At 39.1% G+C, this 23,835-nt stretch overlaps 1 protein-coding gene across 1 annotated transcript in view; it reads right to left on the bottom strand.

Moving 5' to 3' along the window:
* crhbp (corticotropin releasing hormone binding protein) overlaps positions 1 to 23,583 on the bottom strand; it is a 48,071-nt gene extending 24,488 nt beyond the window's left edge. Inside the window, exons 1-3 of the mRNA XM_028806017.2 lie at positions 23,220 to 23,583; positions 22,404 to 22,497; positions 3,937 to 4,094 (exon numbers count right to left, since the gene is read on the bottom strand). Of these exons, the coding sequence (XP_028661850.1) occupies positions 3,937 to 4,094; positions 22,404 to 22,497; positions 23,220 to 23,300 (333 nt within the window). The 5' untranslated portion in view covers positions 23,301 to 23,583. The remainder of the gene's footprint in view (positions 1 to 3,936; positions 4,095 to 22,403; positions 22,498 to 23,219) is intronic.
* Positions 23,584 to 23,835: the final 252 nt, after the last annotated feature.

The raw sequence follows: 23,835 nt of genomic DNA, 5'->3' as shown, positions 1-23,835 counted from the left end.
CTCCCTGGAAAAGTCTATTCAGGGGTCCTGGAGAGGAGGGTCCATTGGATAGTCGAGCCTCGGATTCAGGAGGAACAGTGTGGTTTTCGTCCTGGTCGCGGAACAGTGGACCAGCTCTATACCCTTAGCAGGGTCCTGGAGGGTGCATGGGAGTTTGCCCAACCAGTCTACATGTGTTTTGTGGACTTGGAAAAGGCATTCGACCGTGTCCCTCGGGGAATCCTGTGGGGGGTACTCCGAGAGTATGGGGTACCGGCCCCCTTGATAAGGGCTGTTCGGTCCCTGTACGATCGGTGCCAGAGCTTGGTCCGCATTGCCGGCAGTAAGTCGAACCCGTTTCCAGTGAGAGTTGGACTCCGCCAGGGCTGCCCTTTGTCACCGATTCTGTTCAGAACTTTTATGGACAGAATTTCTAGGCGCAGCCAGGGCGTTGAGGGCATCCGGTTTGGTGGGCCCAGGATTGGGTCACTGCTTTTTGCAGATGATGTTGTCCTGTTTGCTTCATCAGGCCGTGATCTTCAGCTCTCTCTGGATCGGTTCGCAGCCGAGTGTGAAGCGGCTGGGATGAGAATTAGCACCTCCAAATCCGAGACCATGGTCCTCAGCCGGAAAAGGGTGGAGTGCCCTCTCAGGGTTGGTAGCGAGATCCTGCCCCAAGTGGAGGAGTTCAAGTTTCTCGGGGTCTTGTTCACGAGTGAGGGAAGAATGGAGCGTGAGATCGACAGGCAGATCGGTGCGGCATCCGCAGTAATGCGGGCGCTGCATCGGTCTGTCGTGGTGAAAAAGGAGGTGAGCCACAAGGCGAAGCTCTCAATTTACCAGTCGATCTATGTTCCTACCCTCACCTATGGTCATGAGCTATGGGTAGTGACCGAAAGAACGAGATCGCAAATACAAGCGGCTGAAATGAATTTCCTCCGCAGGGTGTCTGGGCTTTCCCTTAAAGATAGGGTGAGAAGCTCAGTCATCCGGGAGGGACTCAGAGTAGAGCCGCTGCTCCTCCGCATCGAGAGGAGTCAGATGAGGTGGCTTGGGCATCTGATCAGGATGCCTCCTGGACGCCTCCCTGGTGAGGTGTTCTGGGCACGTCTAACCGGGAGGAGGCCCCGGGGAAGACCCAGGACACGCTGGAGGGACTATGTCTCTCGACTGGCCTGGGAACGCCTTGGGATTCTCCCGGAAGAGCTAGAAGAAGTGGCCGGGGAGAGGGAAGTCTGGGCATCTCTGCTCAAGCTGCTGCCCCCGCGACCCGACCTTGGATAAGCGGGAGACAATGGATGGATGGATAATTATTATATACTAGCCATGTGCGCCCAACTACGTTGCGCGTGTTAAAGTTGTCTGTGAAGGGCTCCCTGTTTAAACGCGGCTACCAGTTGTGAACTGGGCCCTTCGTCGCACAGCATTATGATTTTTTATAACGGAAGCAAAATTACAAAAGAAAACCCTTGGACATTGATTCGATAGGAACGGCCTACTCGGAATCACTGTCCGAATAGTAATTATGTGGTGGTGTAGGAGCATTTCTGCTTTTCTCCGTTCACAGTCTATCTCGTTTTCACGACGCTCTCGTTTCCTCTCACGATCTCTTCTCAATCTTTCTCCAATCTCGCAGGTTGCTTTGTGGCAATCCAAAGAGTAAGGCAATATACACGGAGCAATGGTTATAAAACGGGGACACATAGGTATCCAGGCTCTTTAAAGCATAAATAGGGATCACTTCACTGACATGTGAGCAAGCCACGGTACAACTGTGAGACGCGCAGCACTCGCCGGCTACAACGTAACAATAATAATTTCCGGAACGTGCTGTCACGTTGTCATTCATTTTACCCACTGTCTTTCTTTCATTCATATGTTACGTAGGCACGTACCTTTTATCTTCAGCAATCTAATTCTCTAACCAGGCCTCAGGAGCTAACCAGCGTAACACTGTCCACCACCCCTTTCGTTATTCCGGCACTTTGTTGACATCCGTGAGTAACAACAACATACTAAACTGGAAGGTGGTCTATGCATGCGTGGAATTCGCGGACAAACAAAGATCAAGATCCAAATGAAGATTATATATAAAGATTAGTTCATTTAAAGCACAACAATTTGTTGTTAAGTTTGAATGTCTGTGTTTTGAGGTGTGACTGGAGTACTACAGTCTTCAGTAGTATAAGCCTGGAGGAGATTCTTAATGCAATGTCTATGTTTTAGCTGTCTCTCTACTGCCATCTAGTGCTTCTTCTTCTAATTCATTCGCGGACAAAGATCAAGATCCAAATGAAGATTATATATAGAGATAATAACAATTACATTTATATAGCACTTTTTTTTAAAAATTTGATTTATTAAATTTTATTGTAATCATTCCATACAAATAGATCAATTTATAACAAAAAAAAATTTTGAAGACAAATCAAACCCCACCCTGAGAAGGAGAGCTTAGCCAAAGGAGAATTGCTTAGGGCTTTTTAATAAGGCAACAATAAACAAAAGATAGGAAGAAATATATATAGGTAAATAAAAAATGGAGAAGAGATATATAGCACTTTTCTAACTTACTCAAAGCGTTTTACATAGACATTGGGGAGCCACCTCATCCACTACCCTAATGAGTAGCATCCCCTGGATGATGCAATGGCTGTCAATCTTGTGCCACTACAATCACCACATATTAGCTATTAGGTGATGAAGGAGTGAGAGCTGTTTAGCCAATTAGGGACAGAAGATGATTAGGGGGCTACAATTAACCAGGTCATTGTGGGTAATTTAGCCAAGGCATAGCAAAACACCTTGCTCTTTCCAAAAGATATCCAGGGATCTTGCATGACCACAGAGATGCAGGACCTCGGTTGTACATCTCATCTGAAGGACGGCATCAGTTCTTACAGATCAGTGTCCCCGTCATTACGCTAAAGCTATGGGATCCTCGCGCAACCGATAGGGCAAGCGTCCCCTTATGACCACTTCATGCAGCTCCCCAAGCTTTTCCTAGATGGTTTCTCATCCAAGTGCTGTTTCAAGTGATAGTAGTTCCAATTTTTATTTATCTTTTTAGCTTTGAATAATTGTAATTTATTCCTTACATTCATTCATTCATACTGCACATACAGTGGATTCAGAAAGTAGTCAAACTCTTTCAGTTTCTGCAAACTTTATTGTATTATAGATTTAGTTTTATATGGATACATTTGCCATTTTTGCCAATCACTCTACACTCAATAACACATAATGACAAAGTGGAAACTTGTCTTTTAGAAATGTTTCACAATTATTAAAAATTGAAAACTGATATCTCTCATTCATATGAGTATACAGACCTTTTGCTATTACACTCTAATTTGTGTTCATGTGTTCCTTGAGATGTGTCTAGAAGTTGATTGGAGCCCACCTATGGTCAATTGAATTGACTGGACAACGTTTTGAAAAGCACACAACTGTGTCTATAAGGTCCCACAATTCATACTGCATGTAAGGACAAAGACCAAACCATGAAGTCCAAGAAACATTCTGTAGACTTCCATGATCAAAATGTGAGGTATAGATCAGGAAAAGAGTATCAAACCATTTGTAAAGCTTTGAGTGTATCCAGGAGTTCCATGGCCTCGGTAATTGTGAAACTGAAGAAATTTGGTACCACCAGGAATCTTCCAAAAGTTTGCCCATTTGACAAAAGTGAATAAACAAGAAGGGGCTTAGACAAAAAGGCAACCAAGAACCCAATGGTAACTCTAACAGAGCATCAGACATCCTTTGCTTAGCCGGGAGAACTGGTCAGAAGGTTCCTATCCATTTAAAATTAAAACTATAACACTATAAAGTGGGCAGAAAATGAAAGGGTGTGAATCTTTTCTGCATCCACCCCTCCCATCATTCATCTGTCCGTTCATCTGTTTCGTAAACCCACTTTGTCCAATATTAATTATTAATTATAATCTTAATTACCTTTATAAAGTCTCCTCCACTGCAGTCGATATTCACTGAATTGTATTCAATGCCGATGTTCTCTTGGGCCTCCCCAATAAAAAATGCAGCACAGTGCAGTTGCGGATGATCAGCAGTGAAAGTAAACTGGCCCTCCATGGTCAGCATGTCAATACATCCTGCCGTTTAAAAGAGATATTAATTTGTTAATAATTGTAGAGTAGATATTGAGTAGATAGTTTAAAATTGAGATACTGTATCTCAAATAGAGCACACTGTACAATTTTTTCCAATTTAAAAAAACTCTGAAAAACTATGAAAAGCATTGGTGAATTTATAAAAACAGAGAAATATTATGTGGGACATAAATTACTGAGATTTTCATACATATCTGGGATGCCCTCCAAAATGTGGCAAATTTATCCATTTAAAATCAAAAATATACTACACAATGAAGTGTGAAGAAAGGGAAGGGGTTTGAATATTGACTGAATGCACTGTATATAGCGTTCCTGCTAATAATGTTTCTTAAGCTTTATGGCACATTATAATCCTTAGAATTCTAATGGGTGCTATTGGATATTACACAGCCAGTTTCCTCAACACTCTGCATGGAAAATGTTTTTTAAAGCATTTTGGTGAAATCTGTTCTTACTTGGCTCAGAACTGAAGCCACATGTCATCTGTGAAGTAAATTCAGAAGTCAGAACACTTCCCCATTTTCTTAGAATTAAAAGATTAATTTTCTTTAACACTGTGCTATTTCTCATACTCCTGCAGTCCTAGGAAATGTATATGTGCTTTTTACTAGCAATAATATTTTTACCTTGTAATAAAGAGATTCCAACATTTTAAACTACAAATCTTATGGACTAATTTCTCTTTTATACATTGATTTTAAGGTCTCAGCACAAGTACTTGCGAACCATTTATGAGAAAGCACTTCCTTCTGTTATTTCCCAGAGCCAGACAGAGATTATCCAGGGCAGACGCTCTTGGTTTAATTTCTTTTGTCTTTCTTCATCATCATCAGAGAACCAACAGACATTTTTTCAGAGCAGTTGAATGGACAATTCATTTGTCACATTGTGTAAATTCAAGTTTGCCCTAGAAATCATAACTTGACTAAAGCTGTTGAATTCAGCTCCGAATGCCTTTGTTTATACAACTAATATAAACTGACATTTTTGCTGTAAGCCATGGAATAAAACAATAAGATGCTCTTGACATTTTTCACCTCTCTGTTTCGCTGTTACTATTGAACTGCTCTCTCTATCTGTTTGAATAACAGTGAGGAGTTTTGGACAATTCAGAAGAGCAGGACAGAAAAATGTTTCAATGTGGTACTTTATTTACAACATGTACTCTTCACATCAGCATTTGTAACATATTGAATAATTACCAAAAAATGTTGGGGTTCAAAATAAAGGCTGGAGAAGACCCTTTTCTGTTCCCGCATGATTGTGTCCCTGTGTACAATGCCAGGTCCATAAATACACAAAGAAACTCAAGTGGCCTGCACAGACCCCTGACCTTAACCTTATTAAACACCATTGAGATGAACTGGAAGCCAGGTCTTCTTGTCCAACATCAATACCTGACCTCACAAATGCTCTTTTGGCTGAATGAGCACACATTCCCACAGACACACTCCAAAGATCTCCCAGAAGAATAGAGGCTGTTATAGCCACAAGGAGGGCTCATTCTCCATATTAATATGCATGGCTTGGGATGGGATATACAACTTGCTCATAGAGGTGTGATGGTCACAAACTTGTGTCCATTAAGCATAGCAGCATACAGACATAACCAAGAGATTTATTTGGCCTCACAGAGAACCAGATGCAGGACTTATGATCTTGGACACTTTGACCATGAATGCCATAGTTCAGCATTGCAGAAACAACTGACTTCCTGGGATTTTCAGTCCCTACAGTTTACACAAAAAGGGATGATAATTAAAAGCATTAAGTGAGTGGTAGCTAAATGGGTTACAACATATCATTCAGGGTAACAGACAGGCCACAACTACTCAACAAAAAGCTCTTTATAACAGGGGTATGCAGAAGGTCATCTCTGAATGCATGGCATACTCGACCTTGAAGCAGATGGACTCTAATAGCAACAAGAAACTAAAAAGTATGTTTAGATCATGTTCATGTGGTCTTCCTTTCAGTATTCTGCTCTTCTCCTGCATCTAATTGTTTAATTGGTAACTCTAAATTGATTACTGTGAGCGGGAGTGCATTATAAGGGACTTGTGTCCTATCATGTAATAATCTGAGCCTTGTGACCCTGGAATAGCAAAAGCAGTTCAGAAAATTCATAGATTTGTTTTTTTTTTTAATCAAAATCATGAAATGTCTGACAGCAAATGTCTTTTAGAACTCTTCATGATGTCACAGCATACAATACATGTTTAATAACAATTATTACATTTATATAGCGTTTTTCTAACCTACTCAGAGTGTTTTATAGAGACATTGGGGAGCCACTTCTCCGTTTTCCAATGAGCAGCATCCACCTGGATGATGCAATGGCAGTCACCACACATTAGCTATTAGATGCTGAAGGAGTGAGAGCTAATTTGCCAATTTGGGACAAGAGATGATTAGGACCTTGAAGCAGATGGACTATAACAGTAAAGACTTAAAAGTATGTTTAAATCATGTTCATGTGGTCTTTCTTTCAGAATTCCACTCTTCTCCCACATCTAAAAGACATTTACAGTTGTTTAATTGGTAACTCTATTTTATTAATGTGAACGAGAAAGCATTATAAGGAACTTGTGTCCCATCCATGGAAGGATACCTTAGGACTAGGAATTACTGAATTAGTTTATAGCTTGGGAAAAGAAGGAGTGAAGAGGTGCTTAAAAGATGAGACACTCAGATCAGAGTCATTCATCATCAGGACAAGACAGCCTACCAAGCGTGTGCAATGTCACATGTGTGAAACCCCATGTGTGCATTCTAATATAAATATGACTCGCCTGGTGGACCAAGGAAGAAGGAAGAAAAAACAATAACAACAGGGTGAGGTCAGAGATCAACAGGCTTGAGACTGTCTGATTCTGACACCAGTAAAAATAACTTATGATTAACACCGATTGCTAAACCAAAAGCCACCCAGAACAACATAACCCCTTGACATTTCTGATTTTCTAAGGCTTAGTTTTTCTAAGACTGTTTATATTCAGACTTTGCAAATAATAAAAGATGCAGGATACTGAAACTACCAAGAAATGAAAAGGAAGGCAGAAAAATGACAGCAGTGGAGAGCTGTTGCAAGCCAATCTAAAAATTGAACACTAAAGAAGAAGAAAGTGATTGAAATAACAAAAGGGTACCAAGTATGAGTTAGATGGCCACTGTCTCATTCACAGGCTACTAAGCATCTTACCAAGGCTACTGAGGTCGCTCCTCAATAATTAGAGCAATTGTAGTAAAAGCAAGGCATAGTTTAGTTGGTAAGTGACTGGAAGGTGGCGGGAATAGCTTCCGGGCAACGAGGGGGCAACCGCCCTGGAGCAGGAGAGGACCACGGGAGAAGAATGAAAAGCTTCTGGCCTGTTGGGACCCGTGGCCACTGCCAGGGGGCGCCTAAAGCCTCGTAGGACTCGAAAATAGTTACTTCCGCCACACTTGGCAAGATGGCGGAAGAACCTGCCAAAGACGCCTGGAGTGCTTCCGGTGCAAAGGGCAGCACTTCCGCCACACCAGGAAGAGCTGTCGGATTGACGTCATCAGACACCTGGAGCACATCCGGGCAGGGATAAAAGGCATCGCCTTCCTACAGTCTGAGAGCCAGAGTCGGGGGTGGGAGTTGGACAAAGCTCCCAGGAGGAGATAGGCGGCCAAGGATTGGACTGAGAAACAGATTTATTGGGGTGATTATTGCTTTTGTGCATTGTGTGGTGTTCTGGGACTGTGAACCTGAGTTTATTTATGAATAATAAATGTGTGCTTTTTATAAAGATGTGGTTTCCGACTGGTGGTGTCCGGGCAAGTCTCACAACAGTGACAAATAATAATCAGTACATAATAAAAATTAAATCAATATGTGCTTACCTAAAACACATCTATAATTAGTGGAAAGTAGAGTCCCTATATATTGTAAGCCCCCGCATACACTAATACGTTTTCATTTAAAAATGCAGATATCTATCTATGTTTTCATTTTTTGTCTACCCCATAGGCATGAAAAATCAAAAAAGATATCCTTAATGTCTTTTTGGTTGATCCTAGACAACAATGAGATTATCTCTATATATGTTAAATCCAAAATCTGTCTGTCTATATGTCTGTCCACTTTTCATGAGAGAACTACTTAACAGATTTTTTCTCTATAAATTGCTTGAACATTCCGGTTGATTTTGTGACTTCTCTCATCGCACTGTGTATCATAGTTCACTTGCAGTATAGATTCATTTGTGCAAATCTGAGAGAGACCCTGTAGGCCAAAGGGAGGAGGGCAGAGCCCTCCTCACTCATGTACCAGCCTCCATTCGAATCGGTCTGACTCTGGCCACGTTTTGGAGCGTACCTTGCTTCCACTTAGTTAGAGATACCTGCTTGTTTATTAATTTTTAAAGTTTGTCCTGTTTCACTAGAATTCTCCAGCAGCAGCATACTGATACAAAAAACAATATTAAATTAAAGAGTAATAAAAATGCAGGTAAAAACAGACAATAACTTTGAATAATGTTAACGTTTACGCCCCCAGGTGGAATTGAAGAGTCGCATAGTGTGGGGGAGGAACAATCTCCTCAGTCTGTCAGTGGAGCAGGACTGTGACAGCAGTCTGTGGCTGAAGCTGCTGTTCTGTCTGGAGATGGCACTGTTTAGTGGATGCAGTGGATTCTCCATAATTGACTGGAGCCTGCTCAGCGCCCATCGCTCTGCCACAGATGTTAAACTGTCTAGCTCCATGCCTACAATAGAGCCTGCCTTCCTCACCAGTTTGTCCAGGCATGAGGCGTCCCTCTTCTTTATGCTGCCTCCCCAGCACACCACCGCGTAGAAGATGGCGCTCACCACAACCGTCTGATAGAACATCTGCAGCATCTTATTGCAGATGTTGAAGGATGCCAGTCTTCTAAGGAAGTATAGCCGGCTCTGTCCTCTATGACACGGGTGGAGCCGTGAGGGACAGCTAGTAAATACCGTATATAAGTTCTTCTGCGGATAAGTCAGGGCTTGATTTTGCCATATAATTTCTGGTATTTTCTATTGGTGGGTCGTATAAGTTGAATGCGGAAAACTCAGGAGTTATCACCACTTGTTTTGGAAACAGCACACAGCTCTGTAGCATGCAGTCAGCTGAGCACATTATTGGGTGTGCACCTTCTAATGTCCAGGATATCCACATTAAACAATGTTGGTCTAAAGCAAAGAAAATTATTTGTGACTGGTCACATTACTGTATATACTCGTGGATAAGGTCGCCCGCGGATAAGTCAGGACTTGATTTTACAGTATAATTTCTAATATTTTATAATGTTGCTCGTATAAATCGAATGTGGAAAACTCACGCTATTGATCCAAGAGATTATGATATACTAACACCCACCTGAGAAGTAACCACGGAGCACACTACCTTGTTTTTTCTATGTATTCTACCTACATGACCACACTGTAATAACCAATCTATTCCAAAGCAACGTTTGCACTGTTTTGTATTTTTTGTATCTCTCACCCTCATACACCTTTATCATAAGAGCATCCCTTATCTACGATAGAGCATTCAATCAGAAGAAAATATGAAGCTGGTTTTAAATTAAACGTCGTTGAAGTGGAGAAAGAAATTGGTGATGGCTGCTGCAACAAAATTCGATGCGTCTGAGAAACTGATGCAAGATTGGAGGAGGCAAGAAGATGTAAAAAAAAAATTAAGTGTCATATTTTTGAATGGACGTATAAGTCAGGGTCTTATTTTATGATCGATTTTTTGGGTTTCAAGACCCGACTTACACTCGAGTATATATGGTAAATAACATTGAGACAGTGTATCTTGTCCCCTGCTTCTCAGATTTTTCTCCTGAAACAAAATTCTGTGGTATTCTCAGATGTGTCTCCTTGTGAGTTTCAGCAGGGATCTCAGCAAAGTCATACAATGGGCTCAGATCTTCCAAGTAGTGCCTTGACATTTTTTTTTTATTTGAAAGGATTTGCATTGTGTGCTCAGTATTACATGGTAAAATGTGTGGACAGTTATTTGTGGTAATAAAACACTTTACTACGATTACAAAACTGTAGTCCTTACTTCTGAATAATACTTTTAGTTGTTTTAAATTATATTGCTGTATTCCAATTATATCATACTCATTCTAGAAGAAAAGGCAGGCAGTGTGGCATAGTGGTCAAGATTTTGGGCTTCAGACACTGAAACTGTGGGTTAAACCCCCCCTGCTGACACCACTGTGTGATCATGAGCAAGTCACTTCATCTGCTTGTGCTCCAATTGGAACTGCAAAAGAAATGTAACCAGTTGTATCTCAAATATTGTAAGTTACCTTGGATAAAGAAACAAAATGAAGTCTTGAAGGAGATTAAAACAAGACTAGAATGAGATCTCACAAAATATAATATGCATTTCAAACCAAATTCTCAAATTTGACTCCTTCTACCTCAGTTGTATCTCATGTCTCCTTTCTGTTCAAAGGAGAAACATCTGTGACAAAGTTGATTCTTAAATCTATATATATAAAGGAGAGTTGGGATCCGAGAGACTGTGTTTGTGTGTTTGTGGAGGGATGGAGAGTTAAGGCGGGTGGGGGAGTCACGTGATCATCTCCCCTCCCGTTCACCTCATTTCATTCACTTTATTTCACTCCGAGCTGAGCTCCGCAGCTGACACGGTCTTGCCGTTCTTTTTCCTTAATGTTTAGTTCTTTCTCCTTTACTGATTTACTGTTTAGTAGACGCGCTACTTACTGAATAGAATTTTTTCCTTTAGTGTTTCTACTTAGTGTTTTTTAGTGTTTAGTAGATGCAGTGTGCGAAAGGAGAGTTGGGATCCGAGAGACTGTCTTTGTGTATTTGTGGAGGGATGGTGAGTTAAGGGGGGGGTGGGGGAGTCACGTGATCATCTCCCCTCCCATTCCCCTCATTTCATTCACTTCATTTCGCTCCGAACTGAGCTCCGCAGCTGACGCGGTCTTGCCGTTCTTTATTTGCTTTTCACATGGCCAACTATACATTACATGCTCAAGAGTAAGCTCAGCGCACAGCTTGGTCATATTACAACCGGAGGGGTGAACTGACAACATGGTATACAAAGAGATCCTTAACAAATAATTATTGGTTTATTTTCCCTCAGTTTATTATTTAAAATTTTAAAGCAGTACTTCGCCACTGCGAAGCGCGGGTATTTTTCTAGTGAAACATAAATGAGATTCTCTTTTAAGTCTCACAACCTATCAAAGATCAATCTTTAAGCAGTAAAAAAAATATCTATGGGACACTACCCTGAGGTTTTTATCCCCCCAAAAACAAATACTTTTTAAAACATTCTCCAGAGCCATAGACTTTTGAAAATGAAGGTGTAGCATTTCAGTATGGATGAGGAAAAACAAAAGTTTTTGTAAATGCTGTCTCCATCATGCTCTGGTTGATTTGTGCTTATTCGATGGCCCTCCCCTGATTGGGTCCTGCTCATTACAATATCTCATTCCCTAAATTGGGAACAAATTATGGAAGAAAAACACACTCTGACATAGTGGGCATAGAAGAGTTGCTTTCCATGGTGCTTACTGAGCTTAGTCTCAATTTGTACAAATACAAGACAGCAATCAGAGTACTTTAAAATTAATTGAATTTAGTAATCCAACTACTATCGGCAGCTCATTATAGCAAAATATCGTAGGTTGAAGCTCATTGGAGCGTTTGGTACCAGTATAAATGACAATTTCAGTCAATGCCAGCTATTATCAGACTCTCTGAATCCAAAACAAAGTCACAGGTCAACACAGCCTATCCTGTCAGCTTCGACCACAAGTCAGAAAACAACCATGGAAATGAATGCCAGCCCACTACATTTGCCATTCAAACTAATCGGCACATTCAAATGAATCGGCACATCTTTGGGATGTCAAAGTAAAGCTGAGAAGAGCAGAGTAAACCTATGCAGTTAATGTCTCATAAATGTATATGTTTTTCTGAATGCTGCGAGATCCTGCCCCAAGTGGAGGAGTTCAAGTATCTCGGGGTCTTGTTCACGAGTGAGGGAAGAATGGAGCGTGAGATCGACAGGCGGATCGGTGCGGCATCCGCAGTAATGCGGGCGCTGCATCGGTCTGTCATGGTGAAAAAGGAGCTGAGCCGCAAGGCGAAGCTCTCAATTTACCAGTCGATCTATGTTCCTACCCTCACCTATGGTCATGAGCTATGGGTAGTGACCGAAAGAACGAGATCGCGAATACAAGCGGCTGAAATGAGATTTTCCTCCGCAGGGTGTCTGGGCTTTCACTTAAAGATAGGGTGAGAAGCTCAGTCTTTTGGGAGGGGCTCAGAGTAGAGCCACTGCTCCTCCGCATCGAGAGGAGTCAGATGAGGTGGCTCGGGCATCTGATCAGGATGCCTCCTGGACACCTCCCTGGTGAGGTGTTCCGGGCACGTCTAACCGGGAGGAGGCCCCGGGGAAGACCCAGGACACGTTGGAGGGACTATGTCTCCCGGCTGCTCTGGGAACGCCTTGGGATTCTCCCGGAAGAGCTAGAAGAAGTGGCCGGGGAGAGGGAAGTCTGGGCATCTCTGCTCAAGCTGCTGCCCCCGCGACCCGACCTCGGATAAGCGGGAGACAATGGATGGATGGATGGATAATTAAATGAGATGAATTAGCGATAAAGTGACTCTGGAAACCTTAAGCCTCTGGGGGTTTTCAGGACTGAGTTTGAGAACCACTGCTCTAGAACAGGGGTTCCCAACTCCAGTCTTGGCACACCACTGAGCCTGTGGGTTTTTATTCCAACCAGTTTCACAAATAAATGGTTCAGCCTTACCTCTAAATGTTTTGTTTAATTAGTCTTTTTCTTCTCTTATTTTTCATTCAGAAATGCAGTAAACAAAATTCAGAAATGTATATTTTTCTCCATATCTTTAAAGGGTAACTTTCTTTTATTATCTTTATTTCAATTCACCGTTTCCTGTGAAGTTTACTCCTTTAATTGTATCCAAATATTGACGATTAGTGCAATGCAGACACGAATGCAAATGACACTGAATGTTAAAGCAGAGCTGCTGCTTCAGTGTTACATTCATCCGTGTGTTAATCTATCTGTCTACTAGATAAGAAAATGCTAAGGTCTGTGTGTCCAGTCTCTCTGTGCAAGTTGATTGGTCAGTTTGACTTTGGTGACGTGATGAAAGAGGAAGTGTGAGTGTGAGACGCATGAGGAGGAGTAAAGGCGTAGGAGCCACACAGAGAGAGTCTCTTCCATAGATGGCAAGTAGAAAACCAGAGAGAAGGTGAGAAATTCACTTCGCAAATAATGAAATAGAGATTGCCACTCTGCAGAAGGAACACTGGTGAAGAGGCATTCACACACACTCAGACAAGAGGAAAGGCACTGAAGGCACACATATTTTTTAATTATTCTGTTACCTGTCTGCAGCAGGTACAGTGGCTAGTTAGTAAGAAAATGCTAGGATGGGCTGTGTATTTTTTTTTAATTTATAGAAATCACTTACCTTTACAGGGGCAGCACGGTGGCACAGTGGTAGTGCTGCTGCCTTGCAGTAAGGAGACCTGGGTTCGCTTCCCGGGTCCTCTTTGCATGGAGTTTGCATGTTCTCCCCGTGTCTGTGTGGGTTTCCTCTGGGTGCTTTGGTTTCCTCCCACAGTCCAAAGACATGCAGGTTAGGTGCATTGGCGATCCTAAATTGTGCTTGGTGTGTGCCCTGTGGTGGGCTGGTGCCCCACCCTGGGATTTGTTCTTTCCTTGCGCCCTGTGCTGGCTGGGATTGGCTCCAGCAGACCCCCGTGACCCTGTGTTAGGATATAGCGGGTTGGACAATGACTGACTGACTTACCTTTACAACACAATGTCGTGTGGCAAATGTGAAGAAATAACTTTTGAGTTGAAAAATACAGAACTTACCCTTAAAAAAGTCAGGCTACACTTTAAAGACTGTGTGGAGGTTCAGTTCTTAAAATTTTTGATTCACAGCATCAGAGTGTGGGTTTCAAATCCAATGCCTGATTGGTACCTGTGTGGAGCTGCATGTCTTCCATACGGAATGTTTCTCCATTTTTCATACCAAAGACATTAATGTTTAGGTTAATTGGTTCCTGATTGAGCAGGTGTAGGTGGGTGCAGAGTAGATTGATCGTTATCGTGCAGTGTGCCGTTACTAGTATTTTATAATGTCAGTTGTATAAGTCGAATGCGGAAAACTCATGCTATTGGTACAAGGGATTATGATATGCTAACGCCCACCTGAGAAAGTAAGCGCTGTTCCAAAGTGACGTTTGCACTGATTTGTGTTTTTTGTATCTCACACCCTCATACACCTTTATTGTAAGAGCATCCCTTATCTACGATGGAGCATTCGATCAGAAGAAAATATGAAGCTGGTTTTAAATTAAACGTCATTAAAGTAACGAAAGAAATTGGTAACTGTGCTGCTGCAACAAAATTCGATGTGTCTGAGAAACTGGTGCGAGATTGGAAGAGGCAAGAAGATGTAAAAAAGAAATAAAATTTAAGTGTCACATTTTTGAACGGGTGTATAAGTCGGGGTCTGATTTTATGATCGATTTTTCGGGTTTCAAGACCTGACTTACTGTATATGAGAGTATATACGGTAAATAAAATTGAGACAGTGTATTTTGTCCCCTGCTTCTCAGATTTTTCTCCTGAAACAAAATTCTGTGGTTCAAGAGGTTCTGTATGGCTGCATTATATTTAACCAATGCCTAAAATGATAAACTATACTTATTTTTACTTATTAAGTTTGCTAAAACAAAATTTTGGGATTTTCTTTGGGGCAGTGGTTTGAATTCCAGTTTAAATACTATTAGTTTGGAGTTTGCGCATCAAGCTTCTTCTGTGTGCATTCTTTCATTACACGTCCCAAAGATGTACTTTTCATATGGTGTGCAACTTGAAATTGGCTCAGGATTATTGAGCGTAGTACATGGGTGTTGCAATGGGGGGAGAAAGGGTAATGATTACCCGGGGACCACAGTTTGGGGGGCCTTGAAGCCTGTAGTGAAAAGTTTGTTTTCGAGCCGAGGAAGACTACTTATGTATAGGGCCCAGAGTTCTGTGCTACACCCGTGCCTAGTATGATCAGGTTTGGCTCCACTTTTCCATAACTCCATGAAGAAAATAGATGAACAGATATATTTTAACTAGGGTGATTATTACAATTAATATTTCAGATGACTGTGTTCCATAGAAACCCTTTTAGATGCTAACTAGAGTCTTGCCATATGGATGTCAGTCGAAAATGAGAATGATGCACCTAATTAAACAATCTGCTTGAAAGTATTTATGTAAATGCTTCTCTAAGTTCAATTTGTGAGTAAAATTTGTTAAACACTAGGTACATGATATTTGGCATGCAATTATATCATTAAGAATCATTACAGCATATTACTCAGTGGCTAGGTGACAGCTGATAAGCGTTTCTCAGAACACATTGTGCAGCTAATCTTTGCTGGATGCTACTTTTGCTTTTAATATCTTTAAACCTACCTATCAATCAAGAGAGCCCACTTAATTCAATGATGTCAAAGGAAGGGCTGGTTGGTGTCATGGCAGCATCAGACACAAGGTAGGAAGCACACCCGCCCGGACAGTTTAGACGAAACAACCAACCTGGCAAGCGTTTGTTTGGGAAGAGGCAGGAATACCAGAAAACCAAGCAAAAAAAAAAAAAAAAAGAACTTGTGGGGAGAGCAAACAAACTCCAAGCCTGATCTGAGCACAGTTTTATAAAGCAGTGCTACTTACTGTGTCATCATGTATATCTACTGTATCTATCTGTCTCTAAATGTTGTGAAGGTGAGAACTGACTTCCATTTTCAGGTACTTCATGACATCAACTGAGCAGTAAACTACCAAATTAAGGAAGGTGCACTCTCATGGCATGTTAGGTCTTATAATGGAAGGAATTCTTGGAGTAGTAGGGATTCCTGAGGGTGCTAGGGAGAGAGTCAGGAGGGAGCCCTCTGGGTTGCTAGGTCAAAGATCTGATCTGGATGTTACTACCAGGCTGTACTCAGAAGTGACTTAGTTTGGGGTTCTGGAAGTCGGGAGAAGAGAGAATGTGACAGTAAAATTAAAGGGTAAAAAAGAAGACAAGTGATGGCAAAAGAGATGTGGGAGATAAGAAGGAGAGTATATATGTGATTCAGTTTGGGAAAAAACATCATTTGTTGCATTGTCTTTATTTTATACTTTAAGTTGCTCTCTGTGTTTATTCTTAACTTGTATAACAAAAACCAACTGGCTGTGTAGTATGATGGACTCTCTTGGCATGTGTTCTGAGTTCAGGGTTAACCGAAGGATGCCTCCAATGGTTACAATGAATAGAAACTGTCAGCTTGCCTTGTTACAGCTGTCATGAAGGCTGCAGGGTGCCAAGTGTGGGTGGGTGTCCCTTAGCACCCCAATGCTTCAGACTGTGCTGATAGCATACAGTGTCTAAGACTGTGCCGGCTTTCAGAAAATAAGAGCAAAAGCTAAAGTAGGTACTGTCTGCCTTATTCAAGCACATTTCTCATGTAAGCTTGGTATTGTTAAAACCAGGTTTGGACTAGTTAAGTTATTACTCTTAATTTGAATGAAAGTAAATTATATTAGAGCTTGCTACACATCTTACAATGAAGAGAAATAAAAGGGAGCACAAAATGGATGTTATTTGTCTTACTGGACAAATAAACAAAATATCAAAAGGTTAAGTAACTCTGGAAAATGTTATATTACTTCATCACTCTGTCACAATACAGAAATAACAAATCTATCTATCTATGGTATATAGTGCCTTTCTTATCTATCTATCTGGTATATAGTGCCTTTCTTATCTATCTATCTATCTATCTATCTATCTATCTATCTATCTATCTATCTATCTATCTATCTATCTATCTATCTGGTATATAGTGCCTATCTATCTATCTATCTATCTATCTATCTATCTATCTATCTATCTATCTATCTATCTATCTATCTATCTATCTATCTATCTATCTGGTATATAGTGCCTTTCTTACCTATCTATCTATCTATCTATCTATCTATCTATCTATCTATCTATCTGGTATATAGTGCCTTTCTTATCTATCTATCTGGTATATAGTGCCTTTATTATCTATCTATCTATCTATCTATCTATCTATCTATCTATCTATCTATCTATCTATCTATCTATCTATCTATCTATCTATCTATCTATCTTTCTATCTATCTATCTATCTGGTATATAGTGCCTTTCTTATCTATCTATCTGGTATATAGTGCCTTTCTTATCTATCTCTCTATCTGGTATATAGTGCCTTTCTTACCTATCTATCTATCTATCTATCTATCTATCTATCTATCTATCTATCTATCTATCTATCTATCTATCTGGTATATAGTGCCTTTCTTATCTATTTATCTATCTGGTATATAGTGCCTTTCTTATCTATCTATCTATCTATCTATCTGGTATATAGTGCCTTTCTTACCTATCTATCTATCTGGTATATAGTGCCTTTCTTATCTATTTATCTATCTGGTATATAGTGCCTTTCTTATCTATCTATCTATCTATCTGGTATATAGTGCCTTTCTTACCTATCTATCTATCTATCTATCTATCTATCTATCTATCTATCTATCTATCTGGTATATAGTGCCTTTCTTATCTATCTATCTGGTATATAGTGCCTTTCTTATCTATCTATCTATCTGGTATATAGTGCCTTTCTTACCTATCTATCTATCTATCTATCTATCTATCTATCTATCTATCTATCTATCTATCTATCTATCTATCTATCTATCTATCTATCTATCTATCTATCTATTTGGTATATAGTGCTTTTCTTATCTATCTATCTATCTGGTATATAGTGCCTTTCTTATCTATCTATCTATCTATCTATCTATCTATCTATCTATCTATCTATCTATCTATCTATCTATCTATCTATCTATCTATCTGGTATATAGTGCCTTTCTTACCTATCTATCTATCTATCTATCTGGTATATAGTGCCTTTCTTATCTATCTATCTGGTATATAGTGCCTTTCTTATCTATCTATCTATCTGGTATATAGTGCCTTTCTTACCTATCTATCTATCTATCTATTTGGTATATAGTGCTTTTCTTATCTGTCTATCTATCTGGTATATAGTGCCTTTCTTATCAATCTATCTATCTATCTGGTATATAGTGCCTTTCTTATCTATCTATCTGGTATATAGTGCCTTTCTTATCTATCTATCTATCTATCTATCTATCTATCTATCTATCTATCTATCTATCTATCTATCTATCTATCTATCTATCTATCTGGTATTTAGTGCCTTTCTTACCTATCTATCTATCTATCTATCTATCTATCTATCTATCTATCTATCTATCTATCTATCTATCTATCTATCTATCTGGTATATAGTGCCTTTCTTATCTATTTATCTATCTGGAATATAGTGCCTTTCTTATCTATCTATCTATCTATCTGGTATATAGTGCCTTTCTTACCTATCTATCTATCTATCTATCTATCTGGTATATAGTGCCTTTCTTATCTATCTATCTGGTATATAGTGCCTTTCTTATCTATCTATCTATCTATCTATCTGGTATATAGTGCCTTTCTTACCTATCTATCTATCTATCTATCTATCTATCTATCTATCTATCTATCTATCTATCTATCTATCTATCTATCTATCTATTTGGTATATAGTGCTTTTCTTATCTATCTATCTATCTGGTATATAGTGCCTTTCTTATCTATCTATCTATCTATCTATCTATCTATCTATCTATCTATCTATCTATCTATCTATCTATCTATCTATCTATCTGGTATTTAGTGCCTTTCTTACCTATCTATCTATCTATCTATCTATCTATCTATCTATCTATCTATCTATCTATCTATCTATCTATCTATCTGGTATATAGTGCCTTTCTTATCTATTTATCTATCTGGAATATAGTGCCTTTCTTATCTATCTATCTATCTATCTGGTATATAGTGCCTTTCTTACCTATCTATCTATCTATCTATCTATCTGGTATATAGTGCCTTTCTTATCTATCTATCTGGTATATAGTGCCTTTCTTATCTATCTATCTATCTATCTATCTGGTATATAGTGCCTTTCTTACCTATCTATCTATCTATCTATCTATCTATCTATCTATCTATCTATCTATCTATCTATCTATCTATCTATCTATCTATCTATCTATCTATCTATCTATTTGGTATATAGTGCTTTTCTTATCTATCTATCTATCTGGTATATAGTGCCTTTCTTATCTATCTATCTATCTATCTATCTATCTATCTATCTATCTATCTATCTATCTATCTATCTATCTATCTATCTATCTATCTATCTATCTATCTATCTGGTATATAGTGCCTTTCTTATCTATCTATCTGGTATATAGTGCCTTTCTTATCTATCTATCTATCTATCTATCTATCTATCTATCTATCTATCTATCTATCTATCTATCTATCTATCTATCTATCTATCTATCTATCTATCTATCTGTCTATTTGGTATATAGTGCTTTTCTTATCTATCTATCTATCTATCTATCTGGTATATAGTGCCTTTCTTATCTATCTATCTATCTGGAATATAGTGCCTTTCTTATCTATCTATCTATCTATCTATCTATCTATCTATCTATCTATCTATCTATCTATCTATCTATCTATCTATCTATCTATCTATCTATCTATCTATCTAGTATATAGTGCCTTTCTTATCTATCTATCTAGTATATAGTGCCTTTCTTATCTATCTATCTATCTATCTATCTATCTATCTATCTATCTATCTATCTATCTATCTATCTATCTATCTATCTATCTATCTATCTATCTATCTATCTATCTATCTATCTATCTATCTATCTATCTATCTCCTTTCTTACCTACCTGCCTACCTATCTATCTATAATTAAAGAAGCCACAATAGACATATGACATATTTGTGAAATGCCAGTCGGTTCTTCTGCTTCACCCTGTCACACAGGACTACATTCAGGTTTTCTTGATCTGTTCGTATCCTGCTAGGTCACCCACTATACATTATAGATTTCTGCTTTGCTCACATATTAGGAACTTTTTCAGAACAAAAAGGACGAATTTCATACATAACCCATCCTGGGATTTACAATTCTTTGACCAGACAACCCAGTAAAGAACCAGTTTATAGCCATTATTTTTAAGAATGTAGACAAATATGCTGTTTTTTAATATGTTATAATTTTTACACAACAACATTACAAGTAAAGTTAATTATGCTAACTTAAAAAATGAATATGATTGAACTGAATTGAAATTTGAATATTAGTAAATCATATTTTAACAGGAATGATTTATTTAACTAATGAAGCCCTTACTGTTACGGCATGAAACAAATGCCTGCAGTGACTACAAATCTATTCACAAAAACTGCCTGGCATGGCAGCGGTGAGACTCAAGTGGCACTCGATCTATTTGACATTTTTTTGCTGTCTTACCATTTGCTGCTTGGCAAGAGAAATAAGACAAAAGTCTGTCCTTGACAGCTGGAAAAAGATAACTAATATGTTTGCATTTAAACGTCAGTCTATTTCTTTGCAGGATGCACTCTTAAAAATAAAGCTGTCAAAGTGGCTCTTCAAAGCAGTGCCGTAAATTGTTCCCAAAAGACCCATTCACATGAAGGTTCCAGTATTTACTGTATTTCTGTCCATAACAGGCTCCATACTGTAAATAGCCAAGCTTAGATGATAACAGATTTTCAGATTGGTTCCTGACTTTAAATGGACTCGTGCTGCCTAAAACAACATCAGCAAAGTTCAGGTTTTCATGATCTGTCGTATCCTGTTAGGTAGCCTGCATTCTTAAAAAACAAAGGTTCTTTAATGGCACTTCATGGCTCTTTACTGGGTTGTGTGGTTCCTTGTTGGACCTTTGCTTGATCAAGCACCATTTCATTTTGGGAAGGGTTTTTGCATATGAAGTTGGTGGTTTGTTTTTTGAAATTTCTTCTAATAAAAAAATGAAATATTTAATGCATGGTATTCTACCTTGTAGGACACTAACAATTTAAGAAAACCTGAACTTACCCTGTTTTATTGTTTGTAGCAAGAGCCCTTTTAAAGTCAGGAACCCATTTACAGGTCACAGATCTGTTACCATCTATTTGTGGTTGTTTACTGTATGGAGTCTGTCACAGATCTAAATAGATAAAGGCTCTTTCTGGAACCTTCCCGCAGATGGGTCTTTTGGGACCCTAAAACAGTTTCCCTACTGCATTGCTCTGAAGAACCACTCTGACACCTTTATTTTAAGAGTGTATTATACATTAAAGATTTCTGTTTTGTCCACATATTAGGTGCCTTTTCAAAACCCAAAGAACCAACCAGATGTGCAAAGAGCCCTTCCCAGAATGAAATGCCGCGTTGTCAAGCAATCTTTCTGTGAAGAATTACAAAACCAAGCAAAAAACCATTAATGAACCATTCTGTACAGTCTTAAAAATAAAAGCGCCGGAGCGGTTCTTCAGAGGGATGCGTTCCCAAAAGACCCATCCACGTGAAGGTGCCAAACAGAACCATCTATTGATTTTGATCAGTTACATGTTCCATACAGTAAATAACCGTGAATGGATGGTAACAGATTTGTGAACACCAACAGTCATGATTTTAAAAAGACTCCAATAACAGGGTTAGTTCATTCCATGCAGTAAAGATTTCAGCATTTTTGACATATTAGGAAGATTTTGAAAGCATAAAGAACCAACTTCATATGTGAAGAAGCCTTCAATAATGAAATGGTGCTTGTTCACCCTGTGATGCTACAAGGAACCCAGTAAAGAACCATAAAATGCTAGTAAAGAAGCAGCATTTTCAAGAGTGTAGGCAGACAATATTAATTCACCTAAGCTAATTTTACATTTCTTAAAAGCACATATTGTTTTTTATTTTTTGTGTTTTCCCTCACTCATTCAACTCATAAACAAGGAAATATTTATTTAAAGCTTCTAGCATGGGTGTGGAATGCAAGTTTCTTGCCCATACTTATTTTTAACCATGTTATGAAAGGGAAAAAGTTTAGAAACAAAAAAAAAATACCAAGTAATAAGCAGTGAGAGACCCTCAGTAGTATTTTAAAGTCCATTGCATATATGAATTTGTAGCGTCACAAAACATTGTCAAAGACAAAGTCGTTAAGATCAAAAAAATGATGTCATAAAGGTGGCATAAAACGTTTTAAATACCAAAAATGATGATATGGTAAAGCCATACTTACTGAGAGGCCGTCGATATATAATGTCTTCCGACAATTCTCTTTTAATTTCAGAGTTAAGAAGTGAGAATATACCATCTTGAGAAATCTCGTTATCCTAAAACGTAAAACAATATTTCAGTTGTTTGTAATTGAATACTTCTGGACTCTTGATTAGTAAATCAAAATGTAACATAAAGTTTATTTTTCATATTCCGTAATGATTTTTAAGAAGATGCCCATCGGATATCCCAGCCCCGTGAAAATGAGCGGAGCGCCGGCAGTTGGCACTGCACAAGACTCCGCTCCGCTAATATAACTGAAGTGTAAAGTACAGAAATATTACAGGATCATTTTGAATCAAGCACACATTTTGTCAGCTATGATGTCGCGGACAGGCAGCGTTTATTCCAACATCCCGGCAGCATCAGGTGCAATTGAAGAACAAACCCGAGACGGGACGCAAGTCGGTCACAGAAGTGGCTTTTCTGTTAGAGTGTAAAAATCAGCCCCATTCGAAACTGCGCACTCATTTACACAGGATACATTTTAACATTATTTTTTCTTCTCAACATTAAAATGAACTTGAACAGATATAACTTACGACGAACATGAAGATTAGTTTTCTGGAAATCCGGCATTTTGGAGCTTGGTTAAAACAAAGTATAGAAATTATTTCTTTATACACCAAAACGAGTATTTTGAATCGGGTTAAATATGCAGCCAGGGAATGTCAGAGTGGAATATTATCATCTGAGTTCTGGATGCAAAGATAATGTAATAAAGCAATAAAGGAAAAATTGATAGAATCAAACACGACGTTCGCATGCAGTTTCTCACCTCTAAGTATCTGCTTTCACCCCTGAGAGCTGACAGGCAGATCAAGAAGAAATAAAAGTGAACCCTAAAAGCAACAGACATTGCGACGGTGACCGTGAGAAGATCCTGAAGGTTTGGTTTCTTCAGTGCGTCCCTTTTTTTTTTAATAGACTCGGAGGAGTTGAGCTTTTTAAAGCAGCGCACAGCTGCAAAAGAAACTCATTCATAAGAGTCCCGTTCCGATAGGCTATCTTGTCTTTTTGCCAAAAAATGACGTGGCTGTGACGATATCAAGGCACATGAAGTCCATTATCATATAAAGAGAAATTTCTCCCTCGCTGATTCTGTTATTAACGGTGTCGCCTTTGCCTCACAAAAATATTTCTTTTCCGTGTAGGTTTTTAGTGACTAGAGAGCTCAATAAATGCTACAAATTGCCAGGAGCGACGGAGATGTGAATGCTGTAATAGGAAAGACATGAGCTTTTGAATGCTTTGAGGGTCTTGATGCCCAGATAAATAATAAATCACGGTGTACCTTTTTAAGCGCCACAGCAGGTGCATTTCGAATAACGTAATTTAAGAAATTACGAGAATCTCACTTCCTCAGCCAGTACAGTTAAAGAATAAGAGGCCCA

This window comes from Erpetoichthys calabaricus, chromosome 7, assembly GCF_900747795.2.
Source record: "Erpetoichthys calabaricus chromosome 7, fErpCal1.3, whole genome shotgun sequence".
NCBI classification, from domain to species: Eukaryota; Metazoa; Chordata; class Cladistia; order Polypteriformes; family Polypteridae; genus Erpetoichthys; species Erpetoichthys calabaricus.
Note: the sequence above shows the minus strand (reverse complement) of the source record. Positions and strands in the feature narration are given on the sequence as shown.